This window comes from Hydractinia symbiolongicarpus, chromosome 4, assembly GCF_029227915.1.
Source record: "Hydractinia symbiolongicarpus strain clone_291-10 chromosome 4, HSymV2.1, whole genome shotgun sequence".
Lineage (NCBI taxonomy): Eukaryota > Metazoa > Cnidaria > Hydrozoa > Anthoathecata > Hydractiniidae > Hydractinia > Hydractinia symbiolongicarpus.
Genome location: NC_079878.1, coordinates 9,595,178 through 9,614,937, shown reverse-complemented (window position 1 = coordinate 9,614,937; position 19,760 = coordinate 9,595,178). Strand labels below are relative to the sequence as shown.

General features: G+C 36.6%; 1 protein-coding gene across 1 annotated transcript; it reads right to left on the bottom strand.

The window, feature by feature from the left end:
* Positions 1-99: 99 nt before the first annotated feature.
* LOC130641140 (centromere protein F-like) lies at positions 100-18,356 on the bottom strand. The gene is made up of 12 exons (XM_057447814.1): positions 18,282-18,356; positions 16,333-16,594; positions 15,703-15,880; positions 14,443-14,522; positions 13,935-14,336; positions 13,146-13,300; positions 11,333-12,863; positions 3,902-10,585; positions 2,646-3,663; positions 1,424-1,608; positions 813-1,032; positions 100-534 (listed from the first exon to the last, which is right to left on the bottom strand). Exons 2-12 carry the CDS (start codon positions 16,585-16,587, stop codon positions 398-400), a joined length of 10,845 nt encoding a protein of 3,614 aa, XP_057303797.1. The 5' UTR covers positions 16,588-16,594; positions 18,282-18,356; the 3' UTR covers positions 100-397.
* Between the last annotated feature and the right edge of the window lie 1,404 nt (positions 18,357-19,760).

Below are 19,760 nucleotides of genomic sequence, written 5' to 3'. Positions count from 1 at the left end.
TCCATCCGCGTGAGTCTCATTTCCATCTGTCAGCTTTTCAATATTTTGGGGTGACACGAGCCAGAAAACACTGGTACGACAAAAATACGACAAAATAAATAAAATATAAAATGTTTAATTCTGGAAATTTCATTTCATTCTGGATACATTATTTTTCTTGCCTGTACCAGAGCGTACATATACAGTTGAATTATCCACTATGTAAGCAGTGGATACGAAGTTGATACTGATCACACATATTATAAACATTTCAAACATACAGAAAATCAGCCTCGTTTCCGTGCTATTACCGATGTAAAATAATTAGGGGAGGCTGGAATTGAGGGTTTCCAACAAAATCATGTGCGTAACAATTTCGTTAAAATGATAAATATTTACATAAAAAATAAATAAAACACTACTGCATATTGCATTTTTCTTCCTGTTCGCTGTTACCATCACTCCGTAACGACGGACGAGCTTTTACGGAATGTTTGCTCGTAACTTCAGCATCTGCGTTACGAGTCGAATTTAAACGCGTCGCTCTGCAGGGACCTATTAAAAAATGATGTGTTAGAATAAAGGACAAAACTTAATTAGGACTTTGGGAGAATTTTGTCAAATCTTTTATACTGGGTATTTAGTCACCCTTTCAAAGGATCAAAGGCGGCCAGAACTTATAAACAAAGTCTCGTGTCACCACCGACCGACCGACCGACCGACCGACCGACCGACCGACCGACCGACCGACCGACCGACCGACCGACCGACCGACCGACCGACCGACCGACCAACAAGCAAACAGACAGAGAAGGAAATGAACAAACTCGTACCTTGTTGTACGTTTTTATTACCAACTATTCTTGTCGGCATACCAAGATCACGATGAGGCTTTTTCGGTACCGTTAGAGAAGAGTTTAAATCCGTAATATTTGTCTTTTTGGGGGACAATGGTGTCGTTTCTTTGTCACGTGCACGAGTAACACGAGCATGTGCTGGATTTTCTTTCGTAGGGTGAGAAGTGGTTGAACCCGAAAGTTGCTTCTGCAGAACCTATACAAGATAATAAAAGCATGATTAAACAACCTCGTTTTTATGTTTTTATGGCGTAAAATAAACAAGGTTGCAACCATATCTTAAATAGATTAATGCTAAATAAACTTTTTTCTGGATTTATTTTTGCGATTTAATAGGAAAATATTTTGTTTTAAAGGATTTATTTGGATCCCAAGTAATTTTTTTATTTATTTTTTATTGTTATAGATTTATTTTGTGAGATATCAAGAAACACTTTGCGAACGAATGTTTTTGTACTAAGGTTTCCATGAGCTTCCGTGCGATAGTTATTTTAACGAACTCCAATTTTATGATATACTTTGCAGACTTATTTTTACAAATTGTATCTCTCCCTCTTCCCTTCGGTCTCACTTAAGGTCTCACTCACCTCGTCATCAGAAGAACTGGAAGGCATCTCTCTACTGTATGGTTTACGTGCAAGCCTCGTCGACCTTCTTCTTCCGCTTTGATCAGCAGCCGACGATGGTGAAATTTTTGTCTCGTAACCATTAGAATGCTCAATCACGGTGTTTAAACGTGTCCTCTTCGAGTTGGCTTTTGATGACAGACTCTCTAAGAAAATAAGCAGTAGAAATAAATATATACACAGTCAACTGGAAAATTGGATGTCTGTACGGAACTAAAAAATCCGTTTCTAAATCACAAGTAATAGTCAAGTTGCCTAGACATCTAGATTCAAACGAACTTGCTTAAATTACACAGTGTTCTATCTCTGGCACATTCTATGGTTAAGTGACACAGCGCTTCTGAAACATCTGCAGTGCATCTTTTACCCCCTAACGGGTTAAACCCCGCCTATGGAACTTGGTGTAAATATGACATGGCATAAAAGAAATATAGTGGGAAAGTTCAGGAAATTTTAGTATACACGACTTATTTAAGAGCACGTGCACATTATCATGCTTCATAATGATTGGTCTGTATGTCACTTTTGTTCGGTAAATAAGGCGAGTAAAAGTTCCAGGACGTGATCTGGGTCAGCAACTGACCAGACTGAAAATTTGCAAAGTTAATTTCGAGTTTAGCCTCAAATTTACTCATTTTTTCAGTCTAAAATCTAGGCGTAATATTCAAATTTTAATTTCGGCAGTTAGTTTGCTTAAAACAAGAAATATGTTCCCCGATAATGATCAAGTGAAAGTAACCAACCAATCAGCGCGGTCAGTATTCTAACCACAGAACAAATCGTTTGCGAATCAGCGATATTTTTATTGATATTTCCAGTTGTTCTGGTTTGAGAACACATTCGTTATTGGAATGAAACCTTAGATTACCCTATAAGTACATTTAACAACAAGTATATTAATAAAGCAAAATATTGATACTTGAAAAACATCATAGCTTTGACGCAATGTTCCTGATATTCTTGACTTTTTCCTGACATTTTGACAATTTAAAAAAAAATTCTCACATTCCTGACAAAGTGTATCCCTGAACATCTTAGCAGAATCGAAGCTTAGCAACGGAGCAGTATTTTAAAAGTTTAGCTACGAAAAATCAAAGAGTTTAAAGTGGAATTACCCCACCCTCTTCTTGTGTGAAAAGAAAGGAAGCAAAGTTGTATAAAAAAAGTTTACACCTGTACCAACCTGTAGATTCCATACTCCGTTTTGGAGTCTCAGATGACTTTTTCAGAATCCCTTTAGCTTGAGATTGCACTCGCGACGAGTCGGTTTGGATGGAAGAGTTGGTTTGGATGGAAGAGACATCGTTTGTAGAATCATCTTCGCTTGACAACACTTTCAAAGAAGATAAAGATCTCGTTAAAGGCGATACCATGCTGTTTTTTGCAAACGGATACGCTGCTAAATCTTTTTTTAATATCAAATTTTCCTTTTCAAGCAAGGAAAGCCTTTTCATGGTTTCCTCAAGTTTTAATCGCAATTGATCGTTATCCTTCATTAGGGAAGACAATTTTTTACTGATTCCACTCATTTCAATTTCGTGTTTTTTTGTTGCGCTTTTTAACGCATTCTGCAAGTCTTCGTTTTTGAATTCCAGCGTGATATATTTCTCATCCGAGGACATTAACTTTTCACGCAAATCTTCCAGTAATTTCTCGTTTCGTCTTGGCTCTATCGTCAAAGCTTTTAAACGTTTTAAATCAACGTCTTTCTTCTCGCAAAGCGATTTAAAGTTTTCACATTGTTCTTTTAGTTTACCAAACTCGCGACTTTCCTTTGCCTTAGCTCTTTCGTAATCATCTACCGTCTTCGCAAAATCTCCTCTTAGCTCTTCATTCTGTAATTTAGCCCTCTCCAGCCTTTCTCGCATCTCATTAATTTCATCTCCGTTAAAACGCTCAGCGGGTGCGGTCACGCTGGTCACGTTTTTTTCTTCTTCGGATGTTTTCAATAGCTCTTGGTACGTTTCTTTTTCCTTGCTCAGTATATACTCGAACTGTTTACACTCCTCCTCTTTTTGTGAGATCGTTTTTTGAAGATTTGTAATCTTCTTTTCTTTTAGCTTGATATCATCGAGAAGATCTTGGTTACGAGTCTCGTTTTCTTTTTCTCTCTCGAGAACAAATTGTTTGGATGCTTCAACTATTCGAAGTCTTTCTTCTTCAACAGCTGCTTCCACCATCTGCTTTTTGTCCTTTTCAAGCTAAGAAAGATGCATTGACAGTAAAAACCTTTTTTTGTATAGCCCACTAGTTTTTACTCTACCTGCTAATAGATTTATAGTAACCAAGAAAATATATAGGATTTGCCGATTGCTTTTCGCAGTTACCATTTCAGTTAGCATTATCATTCGTTGTAAAATTTTAACCATAGAAAATTTTAAAAAGACCGGAGAAGAGTATTTAAACGGGAAATGCAAAAAGAAAACAAATTAACCATACCTTTACAATCTCCTCTTGTAATTTGAGTATCTGCGAGTTGAAATCAATAGTTTCGTCTAAGTTAGAATTATCTGAAGTAATATCCTCTTGGGAGGAAAGCGCGCGAGAACGCATTAGACTTTTTTTAATTTCTTCCAGTTTTGCCTGCTTCGAGGTATGCATCTCTTTCTCTAAAGAGAGTGTGTTTTCGGCTCTCGTGAGATTTTCCACGGTTTCTTTGAGCGCGTTTTCCTTCGTTGCGAGTTGACAGTTAAGCGAATTAAGTTGTTGCTCAAGTTCACTAATTGAGAGATCTTTCTTTTCCATATCGTGTTGTAGTTTTTTCACTCTTCGCTTTTCTTTCTCTGCTGATTTCTGCGCTTCTACTAGACTTATATTCAAGTTTGAAATCTCCGCTTTGTGGCACACATTGTTTTCTTTCTCATTTCCAAGCGCTTCCTCCATCTTACGCACTTCCTTCTGTTTAGCATCTAACAAGGTTTGCATCTCTTGTAGTTTGATGTTTACTTGGTTCAAATTTTCCACGTTCTTGTGTTTTTCTTCATTTAACGTATCGAAACAGATTCTCAGCTTGTTTACCTCGCTCTTGAAATGGTCCCTTTCCTTTTGGACTTGGTCATTCAACTCTTTTTCTCTTACAGTTTTACTTTCTAAATCATCCAACCGTGCCTTACAAGTTTCTAATTGTTTTAAAACAGTTTCTTTTTCTTTCTTGGCGTTGTCAAGTTCAGTGGCTTTACTCTGAAGTTCTTCGTTCATTTCCAACTTGACCGTGGTCAGATACTCAAAAGATTCTTTAATTTTCCTAACTTCTTCTTTTAATGTTTTGATTGTCTCTAGATGAGTTTCACACAACTGTTCAGCTTCACATCTAGCCTTCCGTTCAGCTTGCAACAATTTCTGCGTGTCCTCTAACTGCGTGGCAAACTCCTCTTTCATGGTTCCAGCGTAGCTCAATGCATCCTCAGATTCTGTCAATTTTTTTCTAAGAGTTTCGATGTCCTGCTCGAGTTTTCCAATCTTAAGGTCTTTCTCGCGGAGCCAATCATCTTTTTCTACGACGTTCTCTTTTAGTTCATTCAATTCCTTCTCAACGGCTTGCTGAACCTCTGAAGTTTCTCGCTGAAGGCTTTCACATAAAGAGTTACTCTGCAACAACTCTTCTTTTAACACGACTTGTAATGCTGCCCCTTCTTCGAGAACCTTCTCCGTGTCTTCTAACTTTTTAGTCAATTCTTCTTTGTCTACCTTTAAGCTACTGATCACTTCTTCAGCTTGGTTCTGCTCACGCGAAAAGTTTACCAGCTGACTGCTCAGATTTTCTTTTTCCGCCGACACATTTTTATACAACTCATTGATTTCACAGTTTCGAGTTTTCAATTTTTCTTTTTCGTCGATTAAACTCTGCACTGCGCTGTCCTTATCGCTTAGAACCGCTTTTAGTTTGATCGACAAATCGTCGCCATGTTGAATAGCTTTTTCCGCTCCTTTTTCTTCTTCCTTTAACTTGTCAGCGAGAATTTTATTTTGCTTTTTTAAATCTTCTTTACGTTCAGTTAACGTAGTGATGTCATCTTTTAAAACGTTCAAAACTGTTTTGCATTCACCTAACTCCTCACTCACTTCTGCGGTCACACTTTCAGCAGAAGATAACTTATTTACTAACTCCAGCTTCTCACTTGTGAAGCGTTCGATATTCTCTTTTAAATTAACTGCAAGTTCGTCCTTGCAGACCTGCACTGACGAGATTTCATCCCGCAATTCGTCGACTTGTTGTTGAAGACTACGTTTGTCGCATTCACAATCGTTGATCATAATTTCATTCTTTTCGATCTTTTCTTGAAGCTTACGAATATCTTCCACGTTAGAAACGCATTCGGTTTCTTTGTTTTGAAGTTGCAAGGTCAGTTCTTCGTGTTTTCCCAGCGCATCGTTCAATTCTTCATCTCTTTGTCGTAATAAACTTAATACTTCGTTTAATTTCGTCTCTGTGGCTACCAAGGCGCTTTCTGCATGCTCCAACGTCTCTTTGCAATTTTCTAACTTTTCGCGAGTGCTAATGGCGTCTTTTTCGAGTTGCAAGTTTTTTTCCTCGCTTTTGGTGAGTTTTTCAACGAGTTCATCCCTTTCTTGCTTTATCTTGCTAACTTTTTCCATCATATCTCTAAATCTAGTCTCTAAATCAATGAGCTTACGGCTTTGTTCTCGAAGGTTTCCGTCAAGATCAGACTTAAGGTTGTAGAGTCCTTTTAACTTTTCTTTTAATTCAGTGTTTTCACTATCCTTTGCTTTTAAAGCTAGATTCACACTGTCCAATTCTTCTTTAGTCGTCGATAATTCAGCTTGTAAAGATATGCGATGATCTGTCAACTCCGAACATTGAATTTCCAATTCTTCCTTCGCTTTGCATCCTGTGTGGACTTCTGACTTCAAAATTTCGTTCTTCTCTTTTAACCTGCATTCTTCGGCAGTCAAAGTTTTGATCGAATCTTCACAACTTTCAAGTTTATTTTTATCTTCTTTAATCTTCTCTAAAAGTTCAGTGACTTTATTATTTTTTTCCTCGATACATAGTTCTAAGGATTTCATAGTTTCTGCCAACGTACTATTTTCCGAGCTTAACGAATCTACACGTGCGTTCAGTTCACCCTGAATCGTCTCTTTTTCATTTCGTGCTTCAATTTTCAAATCCTCGATTTTCTCTTGAAGCAGCTGATTATCGTTTTTAAAAGAACTTAACGAAGCCCTAATGTCATCCGCCTGCTGTTCATACGTGGTCACGGCGTCTTCGAACTGTTGTGTTAAGTTTTTAATTTTTTCTTGAAGTGAAGTTGCACATGCCTCTTTTTCCTCTACTTCAACATTAAGCTGTTTTATAACTTTATTCTTCTCTAACAACGATGTTTTCTTTTCTTCTAACAATCCATTTACTTTCAAGATGACTTGCTCTTTTTCACTCAACAGCTCCTTAAAGTTTGCCTCCATGTGTTGCCTTTCTTGTTCAGATTGTGTTGAAGACAACAATGTTTCCTGCTTAAGATTTGTGACTCGACTGGTCAGTTCAGCAACTTCTTCGCACTTTTTTTCGAGTTTCTTCTCAGTTTGCAATAACGCATCATTTAAATCATTCAACTGTTCTTCATAGCACGACTCTATTTCTTGATTCTTATTGGTTAACTCCTCACTTTCCTCGTTCAAACCAGAGATTAAAGTCTCCTTTGCGTCGATATCCGCTTTGAATAGGTCGGCTTGCTGCCGACTTTGAAATACAGAACACTCAAGAGCTTTAATCTTCACAACCATGTCTTTTTCCAAGGATTCATATTTCTGCGTCACGGTTTCGTGTTCTTTGCAAGCTAGCTCCAATTTTTGAAGGGTGTTATTTAGGCTTCCCTGCAAGGTAGACATTTTGTTTTCACATTCACTACGTTCTTCAGCATGTCGACTTTGCATTTCTTGCAGCTCGTTCTCTCGCTGTTTTAAGGCTGCTCCAAGCGCTTCCGACTTGCTTTCACTTTCCTGAAATATTCCCTCCTTCGTAGATAACTCTTCCTCCAATTTTTGACACCGGCTTTCAAGAATCTCCTTAGCCGCCTGCAAATCATCCTGTTTTTCCTTTAACCTCGCCATTTCACTTTCAAACCTTTCTATCTCGCTTTGATGATTCGACTCGAGAGAAGTTATCGCTTTATCCGCTTCTATCATTCTTTCTTTAAAAGTCAAACCTTCAGCATCAATCTGACTCATGGCTGCACGCAAATCTTTGCTGCATTTCTCAAGCTCTGAGAAAAGGTGCTCCTTTTCACATGTCACATTGGATAACTGCAGCTGAATGTTGTTGAGGTTCAATCCTAGTTCAGCCATACTTTTTTCCTTTTCCGAAAGAACTTCCTTAAGTTCACTGATTACCACTTCTTTATCGCGCAACGATTTTTCACTCCCTTGCACATTCTCGTCATAGTTCGTTTGCAGAGAGTTATATTGCATGATTTTAACTTCCAACTCTTCTTGAATTTCGCGGTGTTTCTGTTCGAACTGTTCTGTTAAACCTTGAACAACTTGTTCATGTTGTGTATCGCGTTCTTTCAAAGTGTCAGTCAAATTTGCGACAGACGACTTCAACTTATGAACTTCTTTCCCATGGCTCGTCTTCAATTGGTCAAATTCCGTAGAGGTTGTTTCTATTTCCGCGTGTTTCTCTTTTAAGACGCCCTCAAGTTCCGCCATCTTTTTACTCCATTTTATGCTGTCTTGAGTATGTCTGTCTTGCTCCTGCTTCAGTTTATTTTGTACAGATTCCATTAACTCAGCGAACATTACAACTTTGTTCTGCAAAGTATCATTGCTATCCATGAGAGCCTTCAGTTTGCCTTGTTTTTTGTTTAACGTGTCTTGGTATTGTTCCACCTCTTTTTGGTGGCGAGCCTCGTTTTCAATCTTTTCATTAGACAAACTGTCATGTTCCTTTCTAAGCTTCATGAGTATCTCATCCGTTTCTTCAGCCTGGTTTAACATGTCAGTTAAGCTTTCTTCTTTTTCACTAAGACTTTCCTGCAATATTTTTATTTGATTTTCCAAATAATTCAAACGTTCCTGTAATTCAGCGTTTTCTTTTGAGAGTCGGGTAACCTCGTTTTGATGCGCAGTTCTTTCCTCTTCAAATCTGATTTTAATTACGTTTATAGTATTGATATGCGTTTCAACAGAAGACTGGCATGCAGACATTTGTACTTTCATTTCACGTATTTTATCTTCCTTTTTCTCAACTTCATCACGATGATGGAGAGCATCCTCCTGCATTTTGTTATTTACTTCCGACTGGAGCGTTCTCGCGTTTTCAAGGGAAGCTTCAGTATTTTTTAAACATTGTTTTAATTCCTCCGCCTCTTGAAGTAATTTTACCCGTTCTTCTCCTGTCAGCATGAACTTTTCGTTCGCTGAAGCCAACATGGACTCCGCCAATGACTTCTCGTTTTTAAGCTGTAAGATCTCATCCGCAGATGATTTTAATTCAACATCTTTTCTCTCCATCGCAATGCTTAATTCTTGGAATTGACATCGAGTGTTTTCACAATCAGACTGTAGCAAGTTGCATTCTTCGGTTTTATTACTTAAATCACTCTCCAATTTATTAGCGTTAACTACTAGAGATTCGATTTTATCATTTAATGTATCGATATCAATCTCTAACTCACTTAATTTGCTTTCACCGACACGTATCTTTTTCTCCAGCTCCTCACTGTACATCTTGGACTCAGTATACATTGCCTCTGTCATTTTGTGCTTCTCACCAAGTTGCTGCGTTAGACATCTTTGTTCTTCAGATAGCTTCTGTTCAGCTGCTAACTTTTCGTTTAGTTCGTCCGATTCTTTCATTAGCTCTTCGACTTTTTCGAGTAACTCTTCGTTGTCTTCCTCCCTAGTTTGAAGCAGGTCGTTCGCTTGCTGAAGCTCACTTGCGACAAAAGACATCTTACATTCCATGTTTTTGATTTGTTCATCTCTGGACGTCATGTCTTTATCATATGCTTCATTGTTCTTTTTCATCTCCTCAGTCAAAGTAAGAAGCGAATTGTCACGATCGTCGATCATACGCAACTTTTGTTCTAACTCGCCGCAAGCGGTGCTGAGTTGCACTTCAACATCGCGTTTATCGCTGCTCAACTTGATGACATGTTCTGACGATGCTTGCAGTTCTTCTTCAAGTTTTGTAACACGTTCAGAAGCCCGCCGCAACTCTTCTTCTTTCTCTTTCATCAAACTATCCAATGCGTTTAATTTTTCTTCTAGATATTCAATCCTTTCGCGTAGCTCTTGTATTTGTTCAATTTGCTGTTCTACCCGAGTCATCAACTCTGCAATCTTACCTGACGACTCTGAAGACACACAGTCCAATTCTTCTTGCTTTTGAAAGAGAGCTTCGTTGATTTGGTTGAGATCGTCTTGTGTAATTTCCAACTGGGCTTGCACGTTGTTTCGTTCTGTCATGAGATCTTCATAAGATTTTGTCTTCATCTGCATGTCATCCCGCAAACTCTCCACCTGCTTCGTCAATTCTTGCACAGCTGTGTCTTTGCTTTGCAGAAGATCTGAACTTTCTTCAAGTTTAGCATTAAACGTTTGGTTCTCTGTTGAAAGTTTGTCTCGTTCACTCTTTATTTTTTCGTAGTCAATACTAAGAGATGACAACTCGCTTGACATGATGTTATATTCCTTTTCAATGGTGGTAGCCTTTGTTTCAAACTGCTCGTTTTCACTTGTCATTGTTAAGACACTTTCTTCTAGTTCTTCATTCTTCATGGTGAGTTCGTTCACGGTGGATTTAAGTTCTTGTTCCTTAAAATGATGTTCTTGCTCCAACTTGACTTGATTATCTTTAAAAGTTGCAATTTCTTCCTCTTTTACTTGAATAAGCGAGCAAAGTTCTTCATATTGTTTGGTCAACTGGCTGTATTTATTGGTGACGTCTGTCACCTCGCTTTGCATTTCTTCAAATTTGGTGTTCAGCTCGTTCTTCTCTTGCAATAAGCTCTCGCGATCCTCCGCCATCATTAACATGTTGGCTTCCGTTCTCAATTTGATTTGCTGGAGACCATCAAAAGATTCTTCAAGCGACTGAATTTTTTCAAAAAGATTTTCTTTTTCCTTCAAAACGAGTTGGATTTCCTCTTTAGCGTTTCCATACTAGAACGAAAAACTTACAAGCTACATAAAAGATGTTTTTTGGTAGGGAGGTAGAGCATTTTCATTATTTTTATAAACAATTAATTTTTTGCACATAGCCCTAAACATTGTTTAGCTACTTAGGGAAAAAACGCCCCTAGCATTGTTTACCTGGGTAAGATATACGGGACGAATTGTTTTTATTTCCAAACTATTTTAAAATGAGACAAAACAGCTAAAAGTCAGAACATAAAAATTTGCAAAATATTCATTCAAAATACCACTGTAAGTCAAAGTTGCAAAGTTTATCTCGCACCATGGACATTGTTTGTTATTTGACCATTTATTCGTTCAATGCAAATTGTTTAGCAATTGTTTAAAATTTTGTATTGTTTAAAATTTTGTAAACAAAGTGCAAAAGTTCATGGAACTCTCTCATATTTTGACAACTGCATTAAATGGAGATCGAACTCACGACCTCTTTTTTGACTTTAGTTGACGTGGACAAATTTGCTGACCGTTACGGTGTTTAGTTTGAATATATACAAAAATTTGTGTATGTACGGCGCATCAGGCCATTTTTGGTGCTGTGTGAGCCCTTACAAGGCTTTAGAGCGTGAGCGCAAAATTCAAACGGTATCAAAACGGCGGAATACGCACAAACAACCTCTAAAAATATGGACGTCTTCGCATTGTACGATTTAGCTCAATGAAAACAAAAGTTCTGCGCCTAAAATTTAAAGAAAGTAAAAACAATAGAAGCCTTACTTGTTCTTGGAATTCTTTTTCCATTTTGTTGAGTTCCATACATTTATCATGCAATGCTTGATGGGATTGATCCAATTTCGTGGACACGTCCATACATTTTGCTTCCAAGCTCTTCTTAAACTCTGCCTCCTCTTCCAAGCGTCGGGATAGATCTTCACATTCAGCAGTAATTTTTTGCACTTGATTATCCCTCTGCGTGACAACCTGTTGCCTTTGTTCTGCCAACTCAAGCAGCGAGTTTTTTTCTTCTTCTAAATTGTGGAGTTTTTCACCCATTTTATCAAGCAAACCTTCCTTCGTGTTTAGTTCAACCTTCCATTCTTTTTCTTTTGCCAATACTGCTTCCAGCTTGCTTGTCTTCTCTTCAACAGCTCGGTGCAGTTCACCAACACGACCTTGCAACTCATTTTCTATTGCTTTCACTTCGTCGAGACACGTCGATAAGGTTTCGATTTCGGTGTTCTTTTTGTCAATTCTCCCTTCAAACTCTTGAAATTCCTTCTGATACTTATTCCTTTCTTCAGTAATCCTCCTGATTGTTTCATCCACAACTTTTAGCTGTTCTTCTTTCTGAGACAACTTTTTCACGGTGGCTTCGCATTGCTCGGCCAAACAGGACAATTCCCTCTCTTTCGCTTGGAGAGCGTTTGACGAGCTGTTAAACTTTTCTTTCAATACAGACAGCTCATGGTTTGATTTGTCAACTTGAACTTGCAATAAATTATGTTGCTCTTTTATCACCTTTTCGGCGTGTTCGGCCCTTTCTGCAGATTTCACAAGTTCTAATTCTCTTTTTTCAGCATCTTTCATATGGAGAGCATATTCTTTTTCAACATCGGTTTTCTCCTTCTTCAATTTGTTCAACGTCGCTTCTGCGGACTCGTACTTATATTTGTACTCCTCCGCAGACTGCTTTTTAACATCAACTTCTTTACGGTACTCCTCAAGCTTCTGTAGGTGTTCTTGAACTGATTTCGATAACGAGCTATTGTGTTCCTCCTTTTCCTTCAGCTTCTCAGACAGCTGTTTTTCTACTTCTTTCAGCTTTGCTACGGATGTTTGATTGAGCTCCTCCATAGCTAAGCTCAACTGAGCTACTCTCTTTTCCGCATTATTTTTCTCATCTATGGCTTTCATGTATTTATCATTCATCTCTGCTAATGCTTTGTTCAACGAAGATATTTCATTTTTAACTTTATTGTATTCGTCCGCCATTACTGCGTTATCTCTCTGCTTCTCTTGAAGCCTAATTTCAAAAGAAGCTATCTGTTTCTTATGAGCCTCTTCCAGGTCCCTTTTCACTTCTGCCAACACGTGCTGGTGCTCAGATTTCAAGCGAGGCACTTCTTGTTTCAATTCTTCCACGGTATGAACTAGACTTTCTTTCTCGTGGTTAGCTTGAAAGAGATTACGTTCCAACGTTTTATACTCGCGCAGAGACTCGTTATATTTCTTCTCGACTTCTACTAAACTTTTCTGCATCTCCTTCACTTGGTCTTCAGCTAATTTTTGATCACGCGCCAATTCTTCCCTGAAATAAATTTATTAAGATCTTTAGTCTTACTTAAATTTTCCAACAATTCTGAAAAGAGGTTTTGGTACAAAACAAAACAAAATATTTACTCAGCGTTTATCCCTGATAAAATGCAAAGTACAGCTTTATTTCAATAAAAAAAAAGAACGGTATGAGGGATAAACACTAGGTAAAAATATTTTCTAGGTGCTCATTTTTTCGTGCACCTTACTATATAAGCAACGAGGGAACTCATATAAATGCACTTCTATTCTATTTTTTCTATAAGGCAAAACAAACCTCATATTTTTTTCTTGTTCTTTTATTCTCTCATCTTGTGCTTTCATTGCAGCTTGTGTGTTGTGTCGTTCGCATTCATATTGCTGTTGAAGTTGCTTTATACTTTGATCAAGTTGTAAAACTTTATTGTCCTTCTGGTCAACAGAAGCTGTGAGCTATTACCAAAAAATAGTTAACAAAGATCACAAACAAAGGAGATAAAAAGAAGCTAATAATAGTAGGTAGCAAAACCAGAAACTGTACATCACAGAGTGCCAGCAATTTTTTTTTCAATTTTAAAGTGTTTAAGGATTACAGAAAATACCTACATTATAGTTATGTACTAAAGTAATGCGAAAACTAACAAAAGATTGGAGTACCAAACATTAAAACCTATGGGAAGTTGATTACTTTGCAGCCATATCTTACCACGAGGCAATGTTTCATTACTAAACAGAAATATTTTAACACTATTGATATTTCAAAACTATAAGGTTCCCTGTAGAATGAAAAATATAGGTTTTTTAAGCTCTCTTATTCTGGCTTCAACGTTTTCAAAGTCTGGCAGACACCCTGATGCATGTGAAGTGTAAGGAACCTATACTTATAATAGACGTGGATCTAAACCTAAAAAGACAAAGTTGTGATATAATAAAATGTCAAAAAAAATATGAAAGGGCTTCATAAATCATGTGATGGTGCATGCAAGCCAAGATGCTCTCTCTGTAGGTGCAAAGTTTAGATTAGATCAATTTGCCATTAACTAAGTCCTGTTTTATCATGAATCCAGCAAACCAAACAGATTCTTACCTTGATAACTTCGTTTTCAGCCTTAAGACATTCACTTGTTTTCGAATTCAGCTCTGCTTTTAAATTTTCAAATTTCAAAGTCACATCTTTGCACTTGCTCTGTTCAGACGATATCTCGAATTCTAAAGATTTCAATTTCGTTTGAAGGTCAGTACATTTCGTCTTCCAATCTGTGGAATCATTGTTGTTCACTGCACCAGTTGATCCAGACTTCATCTCAACATCTTCACCAAATATATCAAATGTACAGTGCTGAGAGCCTGTGCTGCTGTTTTTGTTATTTTTGATGGGTGTAGCTATGCTACAATCTAGAAGATTGCCAGATGGATGACCTAATGTGCTTGGTGGAGGAGCCATTGGCTCATCAAAGGAGATAAGTGTATGCACAACTTCTCCTGCCATCTAAAATTGTGAGAACGTAACCATGGTTATATAGTAATTACCATTAGAACCTGGTATTCAAGCATATGAATATTATTTCATCCAATAAACATCTTAATAAACTTACCTTTGAAGTTGTTTCTTTGTCAGATGAGAAAACATCGTCAGAACTACTTAACTTAAGACGTTGTTGAAGTTTTTGTAAATCTATAAAATGAACAAAAAAAACAAGTGCCATGTGTTAATAGATTCACTTTTTGAAATGATGGTATATTATTTGGATATATAGCTTCTATATATCTTAGCTATAGTTATTTGAAACCTGATAAGCCGAAACATTTGTTACTGAATATCAACTGTTATCAGGTAGGTACAGTCTCATTTTAGTCTTTACTCACCGTAGACCTACTATTATACCTTCATCAGGAAATTACATGTGACATATAAACTAGTTTAGAATGATCCCCACATTGATATACTGATTTCTTTCCAATATGTGCAAGGGTGAGATTATAGAGAATGAAGTATTTCCAGATTCAATGATGTACAACAGTGGTTCGTTAGAGATAGTTGAGAACTTCTGTTACTTAGGTGATATGTTGGGCAGTGAAAGGGGTGTTGGAAGCAGTCTTACTTGCAGGATAGGTTCTGCTGGGGAAAAGTTCAGAGAGTTACTTCCTTTGTTGACCAACAGAGTCTTGTCAATTGAGTTAAAAGGTAGGTTGTTTGAGACTTGTGTAAGTGTTATGTTGTATGGTAGTGAGACATGGGCAGTGAAGCAGGAAGATCTTGACCGTTTATTGAAAGAGGGTCATTAATATACCCCGTCCAACCCATGCTAACATGGAAAACGGATGTTAAGTCGAGAATGATGATGATGATGATGTCCTTTTTTAGTGGATTTCGGCAGGATAAACTCAACAACAAATTGTGAGCATGTTTAATTTTATTTCTTTATTTTTTAAATTTACTGAAAAGAAATCATTATCATTTTCTGAGTCTTATGTAGACACAATACAACAATCCTTAGATTTCTGACATTGCTCTCATTTCCACAAACATTTCAGGGTTCCTCACTGCAATGAGTGCAACTCATTTTTTTAGGATATTTAGGAGAATTTAGGAGGTTTTTTGTTTTTTTCAATAAAGGGGAAAAAACACATACAAAAATTTAGTTGTTAGAAAATTTAAATTACTGAAAAGTGCAACTTGCAAACACAAAAATCGAGGATGTCAAAAAAAAAGGTGAAGTGATTGTTAGGTGACATGGAAAGCATGCAATTTCTAACTTGGGTGCAAATTTTGAAATGGAGACCTTTTTATAAAATTGAATTGTTTTACTAAAGAATAAAAAATAGAGATTTATTCCATTAATAAAAAATAGTACCGTTGTCTTTCTGCTGCAATTGATCAACAACTTTATTTCTTTGTAACACTTCTCGTTCCAGTTCTACTAGTAATTTACTTGCCTTGGATACTTCCTTCTCTAAATTCTGCTTGTATTTTGTTAACTGTCCTTCTAAGCAACTTAATTGTGCCCTTTTAGCATCCAACTCATATATAGCCTAGAAAATAAAACACAGATGATTAAAACCTTGCATAATATGACTAAGGGACATTACTTGTAAAATTGTTAATTCCCTAATAAGTTCCACTCATATTCATTTATTCTGTTCAGACTTTCTATCAGCAATTTTCCTACCACTTTCCAAGATTGTCCCCTGATTTTCCGAATGATTCACTAATTTAACAAGGTCTTAGTACGTAAGCGTGAAAGCAAGTAAGTAAGTGATTACAATGTTGACTTTAAGGGTAGATGTTGTGTTTATATCATGCTTATCTGTGTTTTTTGTTAGAATTTTATTATAGATTCTATTGTTATTTCTAAAAATAAATACTTGCTTGATATATCTAAGCAACCGAAATAGTTCTTTATTTTTTATACAAGTTCCTTGTGACAAAGTAATGTACCCAAAACTGCCTGATATTTTTCTTTTAATTCGAAAATAATACTAACCTTTTCTCTATTTGCCTCACTTGTTCGGCATTGTTCTTCTAAATTTTGCACATCTTTCCTACATATAGCTACTTGCAACTTCTGCTCCTCAGTTTTTTTCTTTTGATTTTCGAAAGCAGCTTCAAGTGATTCTACCTGAAATTTTTTCTGTTGCTGGTCTTTTTTCAACTGTTCAACACATCTTTCTAATCCATCGATTTTTAGCAAAGCATTGTGGGGCAGGTTATTCTTCCATTCGTCCTGTGCCCAACTCATGTTTAATCTAAAAATGTAAAATGAGATCTGTACAGGGACAGTATTCAATTAGATAAAGCCCAAACACAGAGCAGCCACGTAAATACTAGATTCAATGACATACTTAGCAGTTGTTCATAATACAAACAACTTGGAATACGGCTTATACATTCAGATCATACAGGGGCAAAAAAAAAAAAAAAATGTTAATTATAATTTTCCACCTTGTCTTAATCATGTGCATAGTCATTATTTCTTCTTCTTATAATAAAAACACATATTTAAAAATTTTCTTTGTATTATTTAAAGGTTACACCACGGCCTTTCGACTCATCTTGGCACTTAGCAAGGTGATTCTGTTTGGTGATTTAAAGAAATAATAAAGAATCAGTCTTTTATATTAACATTAAATGTCTTAAAGTATGTAGTACCATAAAAAGTATTAAGACTTTTTAAGGTGAAACTCCAATTTATTTTTTAGCTATGTAGCCCAATTGGGGTCCTTGCTCTGAAAGAAAACTCCCTGCAATAACAAACGGTCCACAAAATATGCTATCTTCCCTCTTCCCCTTACATAACTAGGGTTAATCCAGGGCTATAGTAACATTCACTTGTCCATATTGTCCCATAACTGCGATTATAACATGCCTTTAAAGTTAATAGCAACTTTTCTTTTGTGGTCCTTCTTTTATTCCTGTCAGGTCCTTCTTTTAATCTGTCAAATAGCTACAGAACTTGCAGAATATAAATATTTTGGACTTAGGTTCCACAATACAAAATTTGACAAATGAATGTCCCTAGAGTTTGACAAATGAATGTCCCTAAAAAAATAGGAGATTCTGAGGAGCTTTTACAATAAAATTAAGACATTATAGGATTTTTTATAGCATTTTATATATAAGAAATCCCATAAGAAATTGTAACTTCAAATCCTGTCATTAAAATCATTTTGCTATGTTAAATGTAATAGAAAATATATATGTAAAAAGATTGTGAAATTCGAAAGAAATTAATGTTGACTCTATAATGCAGGTTTTTCTGGAAGAGCCCTGCATAGCACGTCAAATACAAATTGGTTACAGTAAGGTGTGCTCTTAAAAAAATGATAAAGTTTGGCAAACTTTAGAATAGATAGCTATTACAGAATTTATAAGATAAAACTGCAATGGAAATATGCATTGGTTGCAGAGGTTAAATGACCAGCAAAAAAGTAAAGCAGAACTGCTATATTTGTATATCACTCTGTTATTTTATCATCCTGTTACATTTGGTTATCAAATATTCTGTATATATGTTATTCTGTTACTTATGTTCTAAATAAAAAAAAACCTTAGCAAAATATCAAAGTCTGATTTATTACCAAGCACACCTCTAGGGCACTTGTTGTGCCTGCCACACATACTAAAAAACCACTCTTGATTAATTTCAACTTGTCCAGTGTAACATCAGATACAATGCAGGAGTTTGGATTCCAAGTACAAATTGTGTCAAGCAATGTTGTAGCTAGCAACACTAGCTAGCTAGCTAGTTGTGTACAATCAATCAAAGTTTCTTTAGCTATAGCTAGCCAGCTAGCTCTAGTACTTAGCTATGTGCACAAGACACAAGAGATGTTTCGCATCAAATGATGTAGGGTTTGCATAACGATTGTAGAATTTATTTAGAGTTTGCAGCATTTTAAACAAAATAATTATTTAAAAAACTGAAAAGATTACCTGTCACTATTTTGATTTTTTGAACTATATCGCCATTTTCATTCGCGCTAAATTTCAAAATCGTGGTCATACCGTTAATAAAAAAATATAAATTTAAACCCAAATTTACTGTTATGGGGCGCGGGGCCACGCATGTGTAATCGTTACATAAAGCCTAGGCGGCTTTATCATTAGCGGAAAAATAAATATATACATTTTTTAATTTGTGAAAACATGACAGGGTGGCAGTTAGTGTACCTCATCAGTAAAAGGAGCCATACATCTCTTCAACTGCTCGCCAACACGATCTGCTTACCACGTGTTGAATTTATGAGAGACAAACTTCTTCGCTTGCTGATTGATCAAAATATCAAGAGGCTAGGACTTATTAGTTAAGTTATGCAGGACGATAACCAGCTCACTATCGTCTTCCAAGCACAATTTCTCTATATCAACGTTATTTTCACCATCGAAAGTATCCCTTATAGTTATGAATACTGCTCCTTTGGGTATCCAAGCTCATTCTATTTGTATTTAAGATTGGAAAAATTAGCTTCTTGAAAAGCTGACTCTTTTCTTATAATCGGACCAAGTTAGGTAGATGAGTTAGGTAGGAAAAAACGAACATGCTGCGTGAACCAACATAACATCTTTGATTTTTTTCAACGTTTCATCATCCACTTTGGTCTTCCTTTCTTTGGGTTAGCGCAATGAGCCGGTTATTTTTGTTCCTTTCGTAACTCTCTTTCCATCCATTAACAGTTGTTCTCTTGAGTAAATACAACCTCGTCCCCAGGGCATCTTGTATCCTTTCTGACCCCGGGACGGCGATACGAACATGTTCGTATCGCCGTCCCGGGGTCAGAAAAGATACAAGATGCCCTGGGGACGAGGTTGGAGTAAATATTGTATACACTATCGATGGCGGATTTAGAGTCCCCCATGGATTAAGACATACTTCCCAATATCTTCCTTTATTTTTAATGAAACGTTACTGTACTTGCCAGCCTCGTTCCCAGTGCATTTTGCCTTGTTGATGAAGCTTATAGCTGGCCACTTCGTTATAACGGCTCAGGGGCCACAAGACCTTGGGACGAGGTTGTGTCTTGCTTGCTGTATATTACAGTGGACTTGTTCAACATATTAGATCTCAGCTTCATCTATGATGTTTGAAGCCGATTGAAAAATACGTGGAGATTTTGGCCACTGACGACCTTTTAATATTAGAATCTATTATCTTTCTAAAGTAAGATCGTAAATCTGTTTTTGAAGCCATGACTGCCTCAAAGAATTTTTAAAAACATTCAAATTTGAAGACATTCCAGTGTCAATTTCAATTTTTGTGTGGATTGAACAGGTCAAACAAACAGACGACATTTGAACATTCGAGCGTCTGTAAGAATCTAGATTTGAATTTATGTTTTATTTGGCTGTTATTGCTATCGCCAAACGCGAAAATTAATGAAGAAGTTATATTGGAATCAAATACCACACCATTGT